Source organism: Watersipora subatra, chromosome 2 (genome assembly GCF_963576615.1).
Source record: "Watersipora subatra chromosome 2, tzWatSuba1.1, whole genome shotgun sequence".
Classification (NCBI taxonomy): domain Eukaryota; kingdom Metazoa; phylum Bryozoa; class Gymnolaemata; order Cheilostomatida; family Watersiporidae; genus Watersipora; species Watersipora subatra.
In genome coordinates this window covers 38,166,300-38,183,632 of record NC_088709.1, presented here as the reverse complement: position 1 = coordinate 38,183,632, position 17,333 = coordinate 38,166,300, and the positions used below count along the sequence as shown (strand labels likewise).

At 37.1% G+C, this 17,333-nt stretch overlaps 1 protein-coding gene across 2 annotated transcripts; it reads left to right on the top strand.

The window, feature by feature from the left end:
* Positions 1-601: 601 nt before the first annotated feature.
* Positions 602-17,320, top strand: LOC137387458 (protein Wnt-10a-like). 2 transcript variants are annotated; one of them, XM_068073887.1, is made up of 6 exons: positions 602-853; positions 3,907-4,055; positions 6,386-6,493; positions 14,392-14,642; positions 14,781-14,921; positions 16,863-17,320. In XM_068073887.1, exons 1-6 carry the CDS (start codon positions 753-755, stop codon positions 17,205-17,207), a joined length of 1,095 nt encoding a protein of 364 aa, XP_067929988.1. In that variant the 5' UTR covers positions 602-752; the 3' UTR covers positions 17,208-17,320. The 2 variants fall into 2 exon arrangements, with proteins under 2 accessions (XP_067929988.1, XP_067929989.1); XM_068073888.1 differs by having other exon boundaries at positions 602-857.
* The last annotated feature ends 13 nt before the right edge of the window (positions 17,321-17,333 follow it).

Sequence of the window (17,333 nt, the reverse complement as noted above, 5' to 3'; positions counted from 1 at the left end):
CCAATATCAGACATGCCAAGTGGCTAGTGTGACGATGGACAAAGATCTTTTTGGAACTAAACAAGAATATTAAAGAATTGTCAGCCAATAAATCCAAAAGTTTCATTCTAGTCATGATATTTAAATAAATCAAAATGTATGATTATTAATTAGAGCAATTATTCAGGTTACTGTTTATTAGGTTGTGTTTGTCAGGTTTGTGAAATACGCCGTTTGGCAGTTATGTTATATTAAGCCCTAGGAATAGCAATATCAAGTCTTTGGTGTTTACTCTCAGAGGCTTTTTTCTTTTTTAATGTCTCCTTTTTCTGCATACAGAATGTAAATCATTGTTATTATTGTTATTATTGTTATTATTGTTATTATTGTTATTATTGTTATTATTGTTATTATTGTTATTTACAGAATGTAAATCATTTTTCTTGAATGAAGGCCAAAAATGTACCTAACAGAAAATAGCATAATAAAATAATATAATGGTGTCAAGCATCTAAAGAGCTAGCAGATTTAAGCTGTGACATATGGCAGGTCTGCATAAATCGTATCTTTATATACATACACATCATTTGTATGGAAATAGAAATCACGCTTGCCTATCTTCAGCACTGTCAGAGTCTGCAGAAAGTTCAACTCTATAGTCACTCCGTTTTGTGATAAGAAGACGGTGATTTCGGTTGCAGTCATCACCCCCTGAGTGGCGTGAAAAGTGACAGTCATCTGCGCTTGAACATACAAACATACATATACTGAGGATGTTCAACACGCACAACCCGCTGGTCAAAAGGACATTTTCAAGTTGGCACATGCTTAAAATATTTATCTTTCTCCTAACGGCTGCCTATACAGAGAACATGTAAGTAGGTATACTCTATTGTTGTAATAGTATAGTAAGTCGATTATGATCGTGTATGTATGTATGTGTATGTATCTAAGCGTGTCTTCAGTATTTGAGCCGCTGTTCAAACCGGAAGGCTTTCAATGCTGAAGCTGCCTGTCAAACGGATATGTATAAACGCATGAAGTGTGTCATGTATTTCTTTGAGTGACTACTGGAGAGGCCATCTATGACCTTAATGGCAGATAAATATAGAGGGCAGGGATGGTAAAAGGTGTATCAAGACTGTTGAATACGTCCAGTCAATTAGGGTTGGCAAACAACTGAGATAAAATTGATAAAAAGCAAACGGTCAACAGAACATTTAGTTATGCGAAAATCAGTGAACAGATGACGAGAAACCAACTCTGAGGCTTTTGTGTCTATAATGTCTCTGTCTCTGCAATCTATATCTCTGTCAGTCGTTAAGCAACTAGAACTTTGTTTTTTTGCTCCTCATTTCAATGATAGTATTGAGCTCTTTGTGTTCGTGGTTTTCTGCTAGCAAAGAATATGTTGACAAGAGTGGCTATTCCAAACATTGGGAATGCTTTTGTAAATCTTCCTCACGAAATAATAAGAGTTGGTAACTAATGACTGTTATTATTGTTATTATCTATATTATAATTATTACTTTTAGAGTTGCGTCAAATTGATAACCTGAAAAACGGCAATATAAAAACCCTTTTTGTCTCAATTTTGTGATAGTTTGAAACTTTCAGAGCTAAAGAATTTACGTTAAAATTAAAACTGGTACATAACCTAGCACTACTAATAGCCTAGGAATCAAGCAAAACCAGTAAAAATCCAGCTCTGGCAATAGCCTAGGAACCTTTGTTTTGAGATTAGGAAACTGTGAAACACAATTGGCAGATTTTCAAAGATTATCTTAATAATCCATACCAATAGTCACACGTTGACTGGTGACACGCTTACATCATCTATAGAACACCAGCTCAGCCTGTCACATCTCTATAACAATTGTTTACGGAAATAATTTAGTGACTAAGCTACAGGTGCATGCGGGTTTTTTATCTTATTGACGGCGGTCATGAAACGCGTTACATAATGGTCAGCTAAACCTAAGCATTATGGGAGCTTTAAAAATGAGAGTGTGTACAGAAAAAAACTTTTTAGTTGGTGCGTCAGCCGACCGAAGCAGACCTAATTACTTACGAGTGACAGTCAAGCTATCTTGTGCACAGTTGGCACGGTTGCAAAAAATATGCTCTGAAAGAAAACCTTCACATTTTATCTGTAGCAAGAGGCAAATTTAGTAAAGGAGAGTTGTATGAGTCCCTTCTGTTTAAAATCATCAAAGGGTTTGCCTTTTCTTCAGCTAATATCTTGCCCTCAATGTTTATATATTCATCGCTTATTAATATGTTGCCAGTTCGTGGGAGTCATTATTTATTACTCTCATTAACTGGTGAAATATATATCCAAGCCAATATGAGTCGAACAAAACAGGAGTCAAATTCTTGTTCTGACTTCAAGGCGCCTATTTAAATGGAATACTGTCTATAAACAGGGCAAGACGCTTTTTTACAATCCGTATCTCTCTATTATCCTATTCCGTCATGAGAAACATGGTAATATGTTTGGAAATCTTGGGACTAAGGATAAACCCCAACAGATTTATTAAGGATTGAATTAATCTTTGTAAAACCGTGTCACTTAAAAACAAATGCAGCTGATATGCATTTTATGGTCAACAATAAAGAAGGATAAGGCATCGATAGTCAGAGTAAATAGAAAAATTCAAAGCTTGCAGCGTGATATGCCAATCATCAAGAGATGACAAGGATTTAACTCTATTATGCGTATGTATTACGTGCGTGCGGGTGTCAGATGCAAGAACCTGCGGTGTGTGCAGCTGACAGTTGTGATCACACCATGAGACCATAGAGCAGGCTATCCTCATTAGGTGTAATAACAATCTGGAGAATTATACCTGAATCCAATGAGGTGGATGGGCGATGCAACGGTAGCGTGTTAAGCTTCAAAGCGGAATGTTCGAGTTCAAATCATCTGTGATACAAACCTTCTTCCCAAATCCCCCTGGCTTTGGACAGACCAAAGGACAAATGAACACGACTCTCATTATAGTAAAGCCGAGGATTCAAGCAGTCCCGTATAATTGTTCCCAAATGCAGTAAAATGGTTGATTGGCACAGATAACTGCGTTTCTGACTAGTTCCTGGCTAGTGAGCCAAAAGACTGAATTCGAATCCTGTGTGCTGCAACCCACTCGCTGATTTGAATTATCACTTCGGCTTTTCATTTAATTACAACAAAAGTGCTTGTTGTTTTATTGTTAGCCTCTGATCCAATAAAGTTGCGGGTCGTACTATCATCTCTTAAAAACTTTCATTCGATCCGGCTGATTTCAATTTGATTTGTATTTATCGCTGTGCAAATTCTAGTGTTGGACTTGGTGATGACCCGTAGGAAGAAATTGGCAGCTAGCATAGACATCGCGTAGTTCTGCAGTTTTTAAGAACGCATCAAACGTGATCTAATAAACCAATCAGCAGGCAAATATAAACTTATCGCTATGATGATCTTCTTAATAATACAATGATATCTTCATAGCTATAGTAACTCAATGATATCTTCATAGCTATAGTAACTCAATGATATCTTCATAGCTATAGTAACTCAATGATATCTTCATAGCTATAGTAACTCAATGATATCTTCATAGCTATAGTAACTCAATGATATCTTCATAGCTATAGTAACTCAATGATATCTTCATAGCTATAGTAACTCAATGATATCTTCATAGCTATAGTAACTCAATGATATCTTCATAGCTATAGTAACTCAATGATAGCTTATGAGTCAATAAAATTTTTTTATTTTTGTGTGAGAACTCAGGCAGAAAACCGATGCAGTATTTTACCACCAGTTACCAACAATAATATTCTCAGAGAGTTGATCAAAGTTAATATGGAGAGTTGATCAAAGTTAATATGGGCAGCTATACAAAGTAATAAAAACAGAAAATCCTTCTATTGCGCTTGCAGAGAGTCACGAGAAGGCATAATGACGTTTAACGATCCGATGGAACCAACTATAGACCCTAAGAAGATCTGTGAAGATTATCCCGATCTAAACTCACAGCAGCGTAACATCTGCCAAAAATATCCCCGTGCTACCGCCTCGGCCATGCAGGGTAAGTTGTCACAATTGTCACAGCCTGCTCGCATTTGCATTTATAGACACTGATGCTTCAATGGTGGTCAGCCTACAAGACAAAATCGGAGTTGAAGAGTTTCAGGTGTGCTGGTCTTAAAAATGAGCTTTCCGTTTTAAGAATATTAGTCACATTATGCTAGCATTGGTAAGGATATAAGTCACACTATGCTAGCATTGGTAAGGATATAAGTCACACTATGCTAGCATTGGTAAGGATATAAGTCACACTATGCTAGCATTGGTAAGGATATAAGTCACACTATGCTAGCATTGGTAAGGATATTAGTCACACTATGCTAGCATTGGTAAGGATATTAGTCACACTATGCTAGCATTGGTAAGGATATTAGTCAGACTATGCTAGCAATGGTAAGGATATTAGTCACACTATGCTAGCATTGGTAAGGATATTAGCCACACTATGCTAGCATTGGTAAGGATATTAGTCAGACTATGCTAGCATTGGTAAGGATATTAGTCACACTATGCTAGCATTGGTAAGGATATTAGTCACACTATGCTAGCATTGGTAAGGATATTAGTCACACTATGCTAGCATTGGTAAGGATATTAGTCACACTATGCTAGCATTGGTAAGGATATTAGTCAGACTATGCTAGCATTGGTAAGGATATTAGTCACACTATGCTAGCATTGGTAAGGATATTAGTCAGACTATGCTAGCATTGGTAAGGATATTAGTCACACTATGCTAGCATTGGTAAGGATATTAGTCAGACTATGCTAGCATTGGTAAGGATATTAGTCACACTATGCTAGCATTGGTAAGGATATTAGTCACACTATGCTAGCATTGGTAAGGATATTAGTCAGACTATGCTAGCATTGGTAAGGATATTAGTCACACTATGCTAGCATCAGTAAGGATATTAGTCAGACTATGCTAGTATCCGTAAGGCTAGCATTGGGATAATTCAAAATAGCAACGAGCAGCTCACTTGAAAGATCATGTGACCTCCTAGAGTTTAGTTAGATGAAAATATCAAAGATTCTTATTGGCTCTTATGTTCACTCAGTACGGTTGTACATAGTGAAGACTTGTACACAGTACAGTTGTACATAGTGAAGACTTGTACACAGTACAGTTGTACATAGTGAAGATTTGTACACAGTACAGTTGTACATAGGGAAGGCACTGACAATGTTTAGTACAATTAGGGTAAGATTTAATCTTGACTAACAAACTCTCCACCATAACACTAAAATATTTTTGTTTCTAGAAGCCCTAAAACTCATTGAAAAAATAATTTCATTAGAAATGATGAGAAGATCTGCGGACTAAAACTATTCCCTTTTCTGTCTAGACGGTGATTTAGCTGTATTTAAAAGGATAACTAAGTAATTCAGATATCAATTTTTGCATGATTGCCTTATATGGAAGGTATGAATTTTGTTAACTCATTGATTAGCCGTTTTAAATAATAACATAAGATTTATTTTATTTGTCATCAAATAGCTCGTCAAAACCAGCTGTGTTAAACAGCAGTCCACATATTCGTGTACATTTTATTCAGCTACAGGAAGGATGATGCTCCTAATTAAGTGAAATTTGACAAATGTACATAAAAGAGTTTGCTTATCAACACGATCGTTTGTCTAAACATGTTCTATCAGGACCTTCACAATCCCTTCCATAGTATATTTACTCGCGCTGCCGAGCACAAATATATGAGCAGGCAACTCCAGAAGCTCAAAATTATTGATATCTTTCCTGAATCTTGCAAGAGTAAAGGTTAGTGTTACTTTCTTGCGATATAGACAAGGTCATTTTGAATTCAGAGTAGTGGCACAAAGCATCCTGCCGTCCACCCTGTAGCTTATGAATATCAACCATCTGTAATCATACAAATTCCCTTGCTTTAATCATTAGCGGTTATATAACATCACTCAAAAACAGTGAAATTTTAATTGGGTGGAGATATTCAACAGTGTTTACAAAACCTCAAACACGCAAATTAATTCACAAGCGTAAATAATGACACATTGACAGGAATTAGTTTCTATAGCATATTGCACACAATTGAGCAATAATTATTTTGGGTTTTTGAAAGGGAGATGAAATTAACAACTGATCCTAAAGCATTTTTATATTCACCTTTGTATAAATATAATATAATATACAAATATTGTGTAAATATTCAACACCAAACAAACTTACCAGGTAAGAGTGGCAAAACTCAACTACATGCAGATGTCAAAAAAGTGTCATATTGCAGGTGGCTATAAGTCACCTGCCAGAGCTTGCCAGCTTATTGCTGAAGATTAAACACGTGTTTGGTCTTTTAGGAATAGAGCTTTCTCTTCATGAATGCAAACGTCAGTTTGAAAGGCACAGATGGAACTGTTCAAACCTTGATGGGAGAATTATTGGCGATCACGAGATGCTAAAAACAGGTAAAAATAACCTCGATAAACAAGAGTAATTGTAAAGAAAAACTTTATTACCTATAAGGCAGTTAGTACCCATAAGGAGGTGAAAACCCGAAAGATAGTGAGTACCCATATTGTTGTTGCTCTTGTTTGATGCAAAACAGATTCAAAAAGCTGCCTAAAAATCATTGTGGTTGGATCTTTCTATAGCAATGGAGTCAGTTTTTTAGGTAGTAAAAGCAATGGAGTCAGTTCTTTAGGTAGTAATAGCAATGGAGTCAGTTCTTTAGGTAGTAATAGCAATGGAGTCAGTTCTTTAGGTAGTAATAGCAATGGAGTCAGTTCTTTAGGTAATAATAGCAATGGAGTCAGCTCTTTAGGTAGTAATAGCAATGGAGTCAGTCTTTAGGTAGTAATAGCAATGGAGTCAGTTCTTTAGGTAGTAATAGCAATGGAGTCAGTTCTTTAGGTAGTAATAGCAATGGAGTCAGTTCTTTAGGTAGTAATAGCAATGGAGTCAGTTCTTTAGGTAGTAATAGCAATGGAGTCAGTTCTTTAGGTAGTGATAGCAATGGAGTCAGTTCTTTAGGTAGTAATAGCAATGGAGTCAGTCTTTAGGTAGTAATAGCTACCTCTTCTCTATGAGCAACTTAAAACAGCAACAAGTAGATAGACTTCTGGTCGACTGTCTTACAACACTGGTAACCTTACTGCATCTTTTTTCAGTTTGCCAATTTTTTGATGAGATTTTCCATTTACTAGTTATATCACTGGCTAAAGGGAAAACAACTCCATACAAATAAAAAACTTTATTCCCATTGATTAGTTGCTATATTATGGTTTTTAGCTTATGGCAATATGTAACAGTAAAGGCTTTTGTGGTAAGTGCAGTAGTTAAAGGAGATTTATTCAACAAATTATATTTTAAGAAATATTTTATGTTGTGAGTGTCAAAATAAAATGACAAGGTGGTGAATACTAAAAAAGATGTCACATGCCTATGCACGCCAAATCACCATAGCATTATGTGTGGGAAAAGCTGTTGACAGCTTCAAACACACCCTGCCAGTATTTGTCAAGCATGTGCGTTCATGCATAATATAGCTGCAGCATTCTAGCTGCACTCAATTATGAATTCCTAGCAAAAATATGTTATCAAAAGACCTAATTATTGGTGATTATTTCCCTTAGTAAAGCTATGTAAAATATTATTAGGAATTATCCCCCTTAGTAAAGCTATGCAAAATATTATTAGTGATTATCTCCCTTAGTAAAGCTGTGTAAAATACCTACGAAATTAGTTTTTCTTATGAAATTTGAAGGCTGAATCATGTTGATTTGACATACTAGCTAATACCAGGGTTGTAATGCATTAGAACTAGCTAATACCAGGGTTGTGATGCATTACAACTAGCTAATACCAGGGTTGTGATGCATTAGAACTAGCTAATACCAGGGTTGTGATGCATTAGAACTAGCTAATATCAGGGCAGTGATGCATTAGAACTAGCTAATACTAGGGTTGTGATGCAATACAACTAGCTAATACCAGGGTTGTGATGCATTACAACTAGCTAATACCAAGGTTGTGATGCATTAGAACTAGCTAATACTAGGGTTGTGATGCATTAGAACTAGCTAATATCAGGGTTGTGATGCATTAGAACTAGCTAATATCAGGGCAGTGATGCATTAGAACTAGCTAATACTAGGGTTGTGATGCAATACAACTAGCTAATACCAGGTTGTAATGCATTAGAACTAGCTAATACCAGGGCAGTGATGCATTAGAACTAGCTAATACCAGGGTTGTGATGCATTAGAACTAGCTAATACCAAGGTTTGGATGCAATACAACTAGCTAATACCAGGGTTTGGATGCAATACAACTAGCTAATACCAGGGCAGTGATGCATTAGAACTAGCTAATACCAAGGTTGTGATGCATTAGAACTAGCTAATACCAGGGTTTAGATGCATTAGAACTAGCTAATACCAGGGTTGTGATGCATTACAACTAGCTAATACCAGAGTTGTGATGCATTACAACTAGCTAATATCAGGGTTGTGATGCATTAGAACTAGCTAATACCAGGGTTTGGATGCATTACAACTAGCTAATACCAGGGTTTGGATGCAATACAACTAGCTAATACCAGGGCAGTGATGCATTAGAACTAGCTAATACCAAGGTTGTGATGCATTAGAACTAGCTAATACCAGGGTTTAGATGCATTAGAACTAGCTAATACCAGGGTTGTGATGCATTACAACTAGCTAATACCAGAGTTGTGATGCATTACAACTAGCTAATATCAGGGTTGTGATGCATTAGAACTAGCTAATACCAGGGTTTGGATGCATTACAACTAGCTAATACCAGGGTTTGGATGCAATACAACTAGCTAATACCAGGGCAGTGATGCATTAGAACTAGCTAATACCAAGGTTGTGATGCATTAGAACTAGCTAATACCAGGGTTTAGATGCATTAGAACTAGCTAATACCAGGGTTGTGATGCATTACAACTAGCTAATACCAGAGTTGTGATGCATTACAACTAGCTAATATCAGGGTTGTGATGCATTACAACTAGCTAATATCAAGGTTTTTATGCATTAGAACTAGCTAATATCAAGGTTTTTATGCATTAGAACTAGCTAATACCAGGGTTTGGATGCATTAGAACTAGCTAATACCAGGGTTGTGATGCATTAGAACTAGCTAATACCAGGGTTGTGATGCATTACAACTAGCTAATATCAGGGTTGTGATGCATTAGAACTAGCTAATACCAGGGTTTGGATGCATTAGAACTAGCTAATACCAGGGTTGTGATGCATTAGAACTAGCTAATACCAAGGCAGTGATGCATTAGAACTAGCTAATACCAAGGTTGTGATGCATTAGAACTAGCTAATACCAGGGTTTGGATGCATTAGAACTAGCTAATACCAGGGTTGTGATGCATTACAACTAGCTAATACCAGGGTTGTGATGCATTACAACTAGCTAATACCAGGGTTGTGATGCATTACAACTAGCTAATATCAGGGTTGTGATGCATTAGAACTAGCTAATACCAGGGTTGTGATGCATTAGAACTAGCTAATACCAGGGCAGTGATGCATTAGAACTAGCTAATACCAGGGTTTGGATGCATTAGAACTAGCTAATACCAGGGTTGTAATGCATTAGAACTAGCTAATACCAGGGTTGTGATGCATTACAACTAGCTAATACCAGGGCAGTGATGCATTAGAACTAGCTAATACCAGGGTTGTGATGCATTAGAACTAGCTAATACCAGGGTTGTGATGCATTAGAACTAGCTAATACCAGGGCAGTGATGCATTAGAACTAGCTAATACCAAGGTTGTGATGCATTAGAACTAGCTAATACCAGGGTTTGGATGCATTAGAACTAGCTAATACCAGGGTTGTGATGCATTACAACTAGCTAATACCAGGGTTGTAATGCATTAGAACTAGCTAATACCAGGGCAGTGATGCATTAGAACTAGCTAATACCAAGGTTGTGATGCATTAGAACTAGCTAATACCAGGGTTTGGATGCATTAGAACTAGCTAATACCAGGGTTGTGATGCATTACAACTAGCTAATACCAGGGCAGTGATGCATTAGAACTAGCTAATACCAAGGTAGTGATGCATTAGAACTAGCTAATACCAGGGTTGTGATGCATTACAACTAGCTAATACCAGGGTTGTGATGCATTACAACTAGCTAATATCAAGGTTTTTATGCATTAGAACTAGCTAATATCAAGGTTTTTATGCATTAGAACTAGCTAATATCAGGGTTGTGATGCATTAGAACTAGCTAATACCAAGTTGTGATGCATTACAACTAGCTAATACCAAGGTTGTGATGCATTAGAACTAGCTAATACCAGGGTTGTGATGCATTAGAACTAGCTAATACCAGGGTTGTGATGCATTACAACTAGCTAATACCAGGGTTGTGATGCATTACAACTAGCTAATACCAGGGTTGTGATGCATTACAACTAGCTAATATCAAGGTTTTGATGCATTAGAACTAGCTAATACCAGGGTTGTGATGCATTAGAACTAGCTAATATCAGGGTTGTGATGCATTAGAACTAGCTAATATCAGGGTTGTGATGCATTAGAACTAGCTAATACCAGGGTTGTGATGCATTAGAACTAGCTAATATCAGGGTTGTGATGCATTACAACTAGCTAATACCAAGGTTGTTATGCATTAGAACTAGTAATACCAGGTTGTGATGCATTACAACTAGCTAATATCAGGGTTGTGATGCATTAGAACTAACTAATATCAGGGTTGTGATGCATTAGAACTAGCTAATATCAGGGTTGTGATGCATTAGAACTAGCTAATACCAGGGCTGTGATGCATTAGAACTAGCTAATATCAGGGTTGTGATGCATTAGAACTAGCTAATACCAAGGTTGTTATGCATTAGAACTAGTAATACCAGGTTGTGATGCATTACAACTAGCTAATATCAGGGTTGTGATGCATTAGAACTAACTAATATCAGGGTTGTGATGCATTAGAACTAACTAATATCAGGGTTGTGATGCATTAGAACTAGCTAATATCAGGGTTGTGATGCATTACAACTAGCTAATACCAGGGCTGTGATGCATTAGAACTAGCTAATATCAGGGTTGTGATGCATTACAACTAGCTAATATCAAGGTTGTTATGCATTAGAACTAGTAATACCAGGTTGTGATGCATTACAACTAGCTAATATCAGGGTTGTGATGCATTAGAACTAACTAATATCAGGGTTGTGATGCATTAGAACTAGCTAATATCAGGGTTGTGATGCATTACAACTAGCTAATACCAGGGTTGTGATGCATTAGAACTAGCTAATATCAGGGTTGTGATGCATTAGAACTAGCTAATACCAAGGTTGTTATGCATTAGAACTAGTAATACCAGGTTGTGATGCATTACAACTAGCTAATATCAGGGTTGTGATGCATTAGAACTAACTAATATCAGGGTTGTGATGCATTAGAACTAGCTAATATCAGGGTTGTGATGCATTACAACTAGCTAATATCAGGGTTGTGACGCATTAGAACTAGCTAATACCAAGGTTGTTATGCATTAGAACTAGTAATACCAGGTTGTGATGCATTACAACTAGCTAATACTAGGGTTGTGATGCATTAGAACTAGCTAATACCAAGGTTGTTATGCATTAGAACTAGTAATACCAGGTTGTGATGCATTACAACTAGCTAATACTAGGGTTGTGATGCATTACAACTAGCTAATATCAGGGTTGTGATGCATTAGAACTAACTAATATCAGGGTTGTGATGCATTAGAACTAGCTAATATCAGGGTTGTGATGCATTACAACTAGCTAATACCAGGGTTGTGATGCATTAGAACTAGCTAATATCAGGGTTGTGATGCATTAGAACTAGCTAATACCAAGGTTGTTATGCATTAGAACTAGTAATACCAGGTTGTGATGCATTACAACTAGCTAATATCAGGGTTGTGATGCATTAGAACTAACTAATATCAGGGTTGTGATGCATTAGAACTAGCTAATATCAGGGTTGTGATGCATTACAACTAGCTAATATCAGGGTTGTGACGCATTAGAACTAGCTAATACCAAGGTTGTGATGCATTAGAACTAGCTAATATCAGGGTTGTGATGCATTACAACTAGCTAATATCAGGGTTGTGACGCATTAGAACTAGCTAATACCAAGGTTGTTATGCATTAGAACTAGTAATACCAGGTTGTGATGCATTACAACTAGCTAATACTAGGGTTGTGATGCATTAGAACTAGCTAATATCAGGGTTGTGATGCATTAGAACTAGCTAATACCAAGGTTGTTATGCATTAGAACTAGTAATACCAGGTTGTGATGCATTACAACTAGCTAATACCAGGGTTGTGATGCATTACAACTAGCTAATACCAGGGTTGTGATGCATTAGAACTAACTAATATCAGGGTTGTGATGCATTAGAACTAGCTAATACCAGGGTTGTGATGCATTACAACTAGCTAATATCAGGGTTGTGACGCATTAGAACTAGCTAATACCAAGGTTGTGATGCATTAGAACTAGCTAATATCAGGGTTGTGATGCATTAGAACTAACTAATATCAGGGTTGTGATGCATTAGAACTAGCTAATACTAGGGTTGTGATGCATTACAACTGGCTAATATCAGGGTTGTGATGCATTAGAACTAACTAATATCAGGGTTGTGATGCATTAGAACTAGCTAATATCAGGGTTGTGATGCATTACAACTAGCTAATATCAGGGTTGTGACGCATTAGAACTAGCTAATACCAAGGTTGTTATGCATTAGAACTAGTAATACCAGGTTGTGATGCATTACAACTAGCTAATACTAGGGTTGTGATGCATTAGAACTAGCTAATATCAGGGTTGTGATGCATTAGAACTAGCTAATACCAAGGTTGTTATGCATTAGAACTAGTAATACCAGGTTGTGATGCATTACAACTAGCTAATATCAGGGTTGTGATGCATTACAACTAGCTAATATCAGGGTTGTGATGCATTAGAACTAACTAATATCAGGGTTGTGATGCATTAGAACTAGCTAATACCAGGGTTGTGATGCATTACAACTAGCTAATATCAGGGTTGTGACGCATTAGAACTAGCTAATACCAAGGTTGTGATGCATTAGAACTAGCTAATATCAGGGTTGTGATGCATTAGAACTAGCTAATACCAGGTTGTGATGCATTAGAACTAGCTAATACCAGGTTGTGATGCATTAGAACTAGCTAATATCAGGGTTGTGATGCATTAGAACTAGCTAATACCAGGGTTGTGATGCATTAGAACTAGCTAATACCAGGGTTGTGATGCATTAGAACTAGCTAATACCAGGGTTGTGATGCATTAGAACTAACTAATATCAGGGTTGTGATGCATTAGAACTAGCTAATACTAGGGTTGTGATGCATTACAACTAGCTAATATCAGGGTTGTGATGCATTAGAACTAACTAATATCATGGTTGTGATGCATTAGAACTAGCTAATATCAGGGTTGTGATGCATTACAACTAGCTAATATCAGGGTTGTGATGCATTAGAACTAGCTAATACCAAGGTTGTTATGCATTAGAACTAGTAATACCAGGTTGTGATGCATTACAACTAGCTAATACTAGGGTTGTGATGCATTAGAACTGCACGATGGCATCAACTTGTGCTGTGTCACGCATTATCACCATTATTATAGAAGAAAATAGGATTTCTGTATTATATTTTCCTTAACGTCGTATATCAAAGCCATAGCAAATTTTTATTTCAACCATATAGCAACTTGCTCATTGTCATCAATTTGTTTGTCTACTTACTTTAGTCCACTTGTTTGTATACTCAAGTTTGAGCAGCATTCACATCTTGCAATTGTGTTGTGCTTGCAACCAACTCAATAATTGATTCTGTGACAATTCATGGTAACAAACCCAGCTAATACTGTCGGGTGCTACTTGACATGAACAAGGTGTTTGCAGTATCTTCAGCATAAGCTAATGAAAACGTGATTAACATCTAAATTGAATCCATCTTTTGGAGAGGAGTTTAAACAACGTATGGTGAGGCGATGTCTTGCTACACGCTATTGGTTGCTTTATTTTTGTGACCTTTTACTACATTCTCTAATCACGTGCAGAGACATTTTAGTTTCATGGCTTTGTTTTACGTGTGCAACATACCCAAATGAATATCATCAAAGAATAAGGTTGTTGGAACCAAACTATTTTGTACTACTAACCCTAAATGATACAATGCCAAGACCGATATAAAGGACCCGGTATGTGTAAATTTGATACCAAAGATTCATGAAACAATGCTGCCATCCATTTTAGGATACAAGGAGAGTTCGTTCACGCAAGCTGTAGCCGCTGCCGGTGTTTTGCATCAAATAGCTCGAGCTTGTTCTCTTGGCAAAATTCCTGCTTGCGGGTGTGAACGTGATCCCTACGTATCAGATTTCGAGTGGAAAGGCTGCAGCCATGATTTAGGCTTTGGAGCCAAATTTTCAAGAAGGTTCTTACAAAATCAGGAAGAAGGGGTACATTTAATTATGCAAGCGCAGAATAGTAAAGTTGGAAGAAAGGTGAGTCAAATAAGCAAATCCTAAGAAAATATTTTCATCCCAATTTAAAGCTGCAAGAACTGGTTTGAAATTGAATTTAGAAGTTGTGTTTCCTTTTGTTGATATAGCAATGAGAAAAAGCATTAAATATAATTTCAGGCAGTTATCGACCAAAAAAGTACAAAATGCAAATGTCATGGCCTGTCCTCAAGCTGTGAGATCAAAACTTGCTGGCTTTCTACTCCAGATTTTCAAGCAGTCGGATCTCGATTAAAAACCATCTACAGCACATCAGTCATGGTTAGTCTTTGCCTCTCGGTTTACCTCTAATATCAACTAGTTGACACTAGCGAGTACTGTATGTTATCAACTAGTTGACACTAGCGAGTACTGTATGTTATCAACTAGTTGACACTAGCGAGTACTGTATGTTATCAACTAGTTGACACTAGCGAGTACTGTATGTTATCAACTAGTTGACACTAGCGAGTACTGTATGTTATCAACTAGTTGACACTAGCGAGTACTGTATGTTATCAACTAGTTGACACTAGCGAGTACTGTGTGTTATCAACTAGTTGACACTAGCGAGTACTGTATGTTATCAACTAGTTGACACTAGCAAGTACTGTATGTTATCAACTAGTTGACACTAGCGAGTACTGTATGTTATCAACTAGTTGACACTAGCGAGTACTGTATGTTATCAACTAGTTGACACTAGCGAGTACTGTGTGTTATCAACTAGTTGACACTAGCGAGTACTGTGTGTTATCAACTAGTTGACACTAGCGAGTACTGTATGTTATCAACTAGTTGACACTAGCGAGTACTGTGTGTTATCAACTAGTTGACACTAGCAAGTACTGTATGTTATCAATTAATTGAAACTAGCAAGCCCCATGCTTAGCCAACAAAATACAACAGAACTAAAAGTGCTTCAACACTCTATAACTTCATTCACTAAAATTATATGAAAACATCTTTCAAATCTAATCTTTTGCGTGAAAGCAAATTATGTAGCAAACAAGTGTTACTTACAGTAGTATATAAAACTATAATATATAAAAATATATAAAACTGTGGAGCTTTTACTAAAATCTTAGTTTAATTTTATAACAAGAGGGTTAGTTCTCATCTGCAGCTCAGAGGCACTTTTTTCACAAAACAAGGCACTAGCTTAGACATTTAGTAGTTACTCTAAAGGGAACCTAAAATGTGTTAGATGAAAACTGTGGACCTGCACCGGTCTCAACAGTATTATGGACCTGCACCGGTCTCAACAGTATTATGGACCTGCACCGGTCTCAACAACATTATGGACCTGCACCGGTCTCAACAATATTATGGACCTGCACCGGTCTCAACAGTATTATAGACCTGCACCGGTCTCAACGGTATTATAGACCTACACCGGTCTCAACAGTATTATGGACCTGCACCGGTCTCAACAGTATTATGGACCTGCACCGGTCTCAACAGTATTATGGACCTGCACCGGTCTCAACAGTATTATGGACCTGCACCGGTCTCAACAGTATTATGGACCTGCACCGGTCTCAACAGTATTATGGACCTGCACCGGTCTCAACAGTATTATGGACCTGCACCAGCCTCAACAGTATTATGGACTTGCACCAGTCTCACCAGTATTATGGACCTGCACCGGTCTCAACAGTATTATGGATGGACCTGCACCGGTCTCAACAGTATTATGGACCTGTACCGGTCTCAACAGTATTATGGACCTGCACCGGTCTCTGATAGATTGTTGTTTCTCGTGACAAGATTTTTAAGATGAAAAAGATGACACGATATACTTAAAACTTTAATTTAGTTTAAGTTGAAATATATTCAGCACAGTGAAAGACTAGTGATGGATGAGTAGCTGTCAGATGACAGAAACAACAGTGTCACTATGCAAAGTAGAGAAATAACGAAACGGACAAAGCTAAAAGATTCAACTTTGAGGGTTAAAACATGTGATATAGATTTGCTGGCATTATTTTAAGCTGTAAAAATTGTTGGAATCCATTAGACTTTTATATGCAGATCTCTATGTTGTAGGAACCTCCAAAAACGACTAAAAACAGGCAAATATGTTCCGAATTGTAACTAAAATTGCAATTATGCAGGTCCATGTGACACAAGTTTCACAGACTGACGATAAACCAATAAAGTTAAACTTGTAAGATCCTTTGGTTGTAGTCTACCTTGAGTCTTGACTATAAATGCTTGCAGGTAGACAAAGAGAAAGCTTTAGAAGGAGAGCTCGTTGAATCAGATGAAGTGAGAGAAATGAGAGGTCATGAGACTCGAGCAAACATAAATAAAAATATGATCCACACAGAGAGGTCACCTACTTACTGCGAGCCAATTTTGAGCCTGAATATAGCCGGCACATCGGGACGCGTCTGCAACAGCACAACCTCTGAGAGAGATAGCTGTGCAGCTCTTTGTTGCGGTAGAGGATATTTTACTAAAAAGATTCGCAGGGTTGAGAAATGTAACTGTCAATTTCATTGGTGTTGTTACGTTGTATGTGACAAGTGTGAATATGACGAGTGGGTTACAGTGTGCAAGTGATATCTCACTTTCTATCATTCCATTTTCGTATATTTTTATGACTCAAGTGTATTGTTATTTATTGTTCTTGCAAGAAATATATAGAAAGTAATATATAAAAAACTAATGCTGCACTCTGGTTGCCTT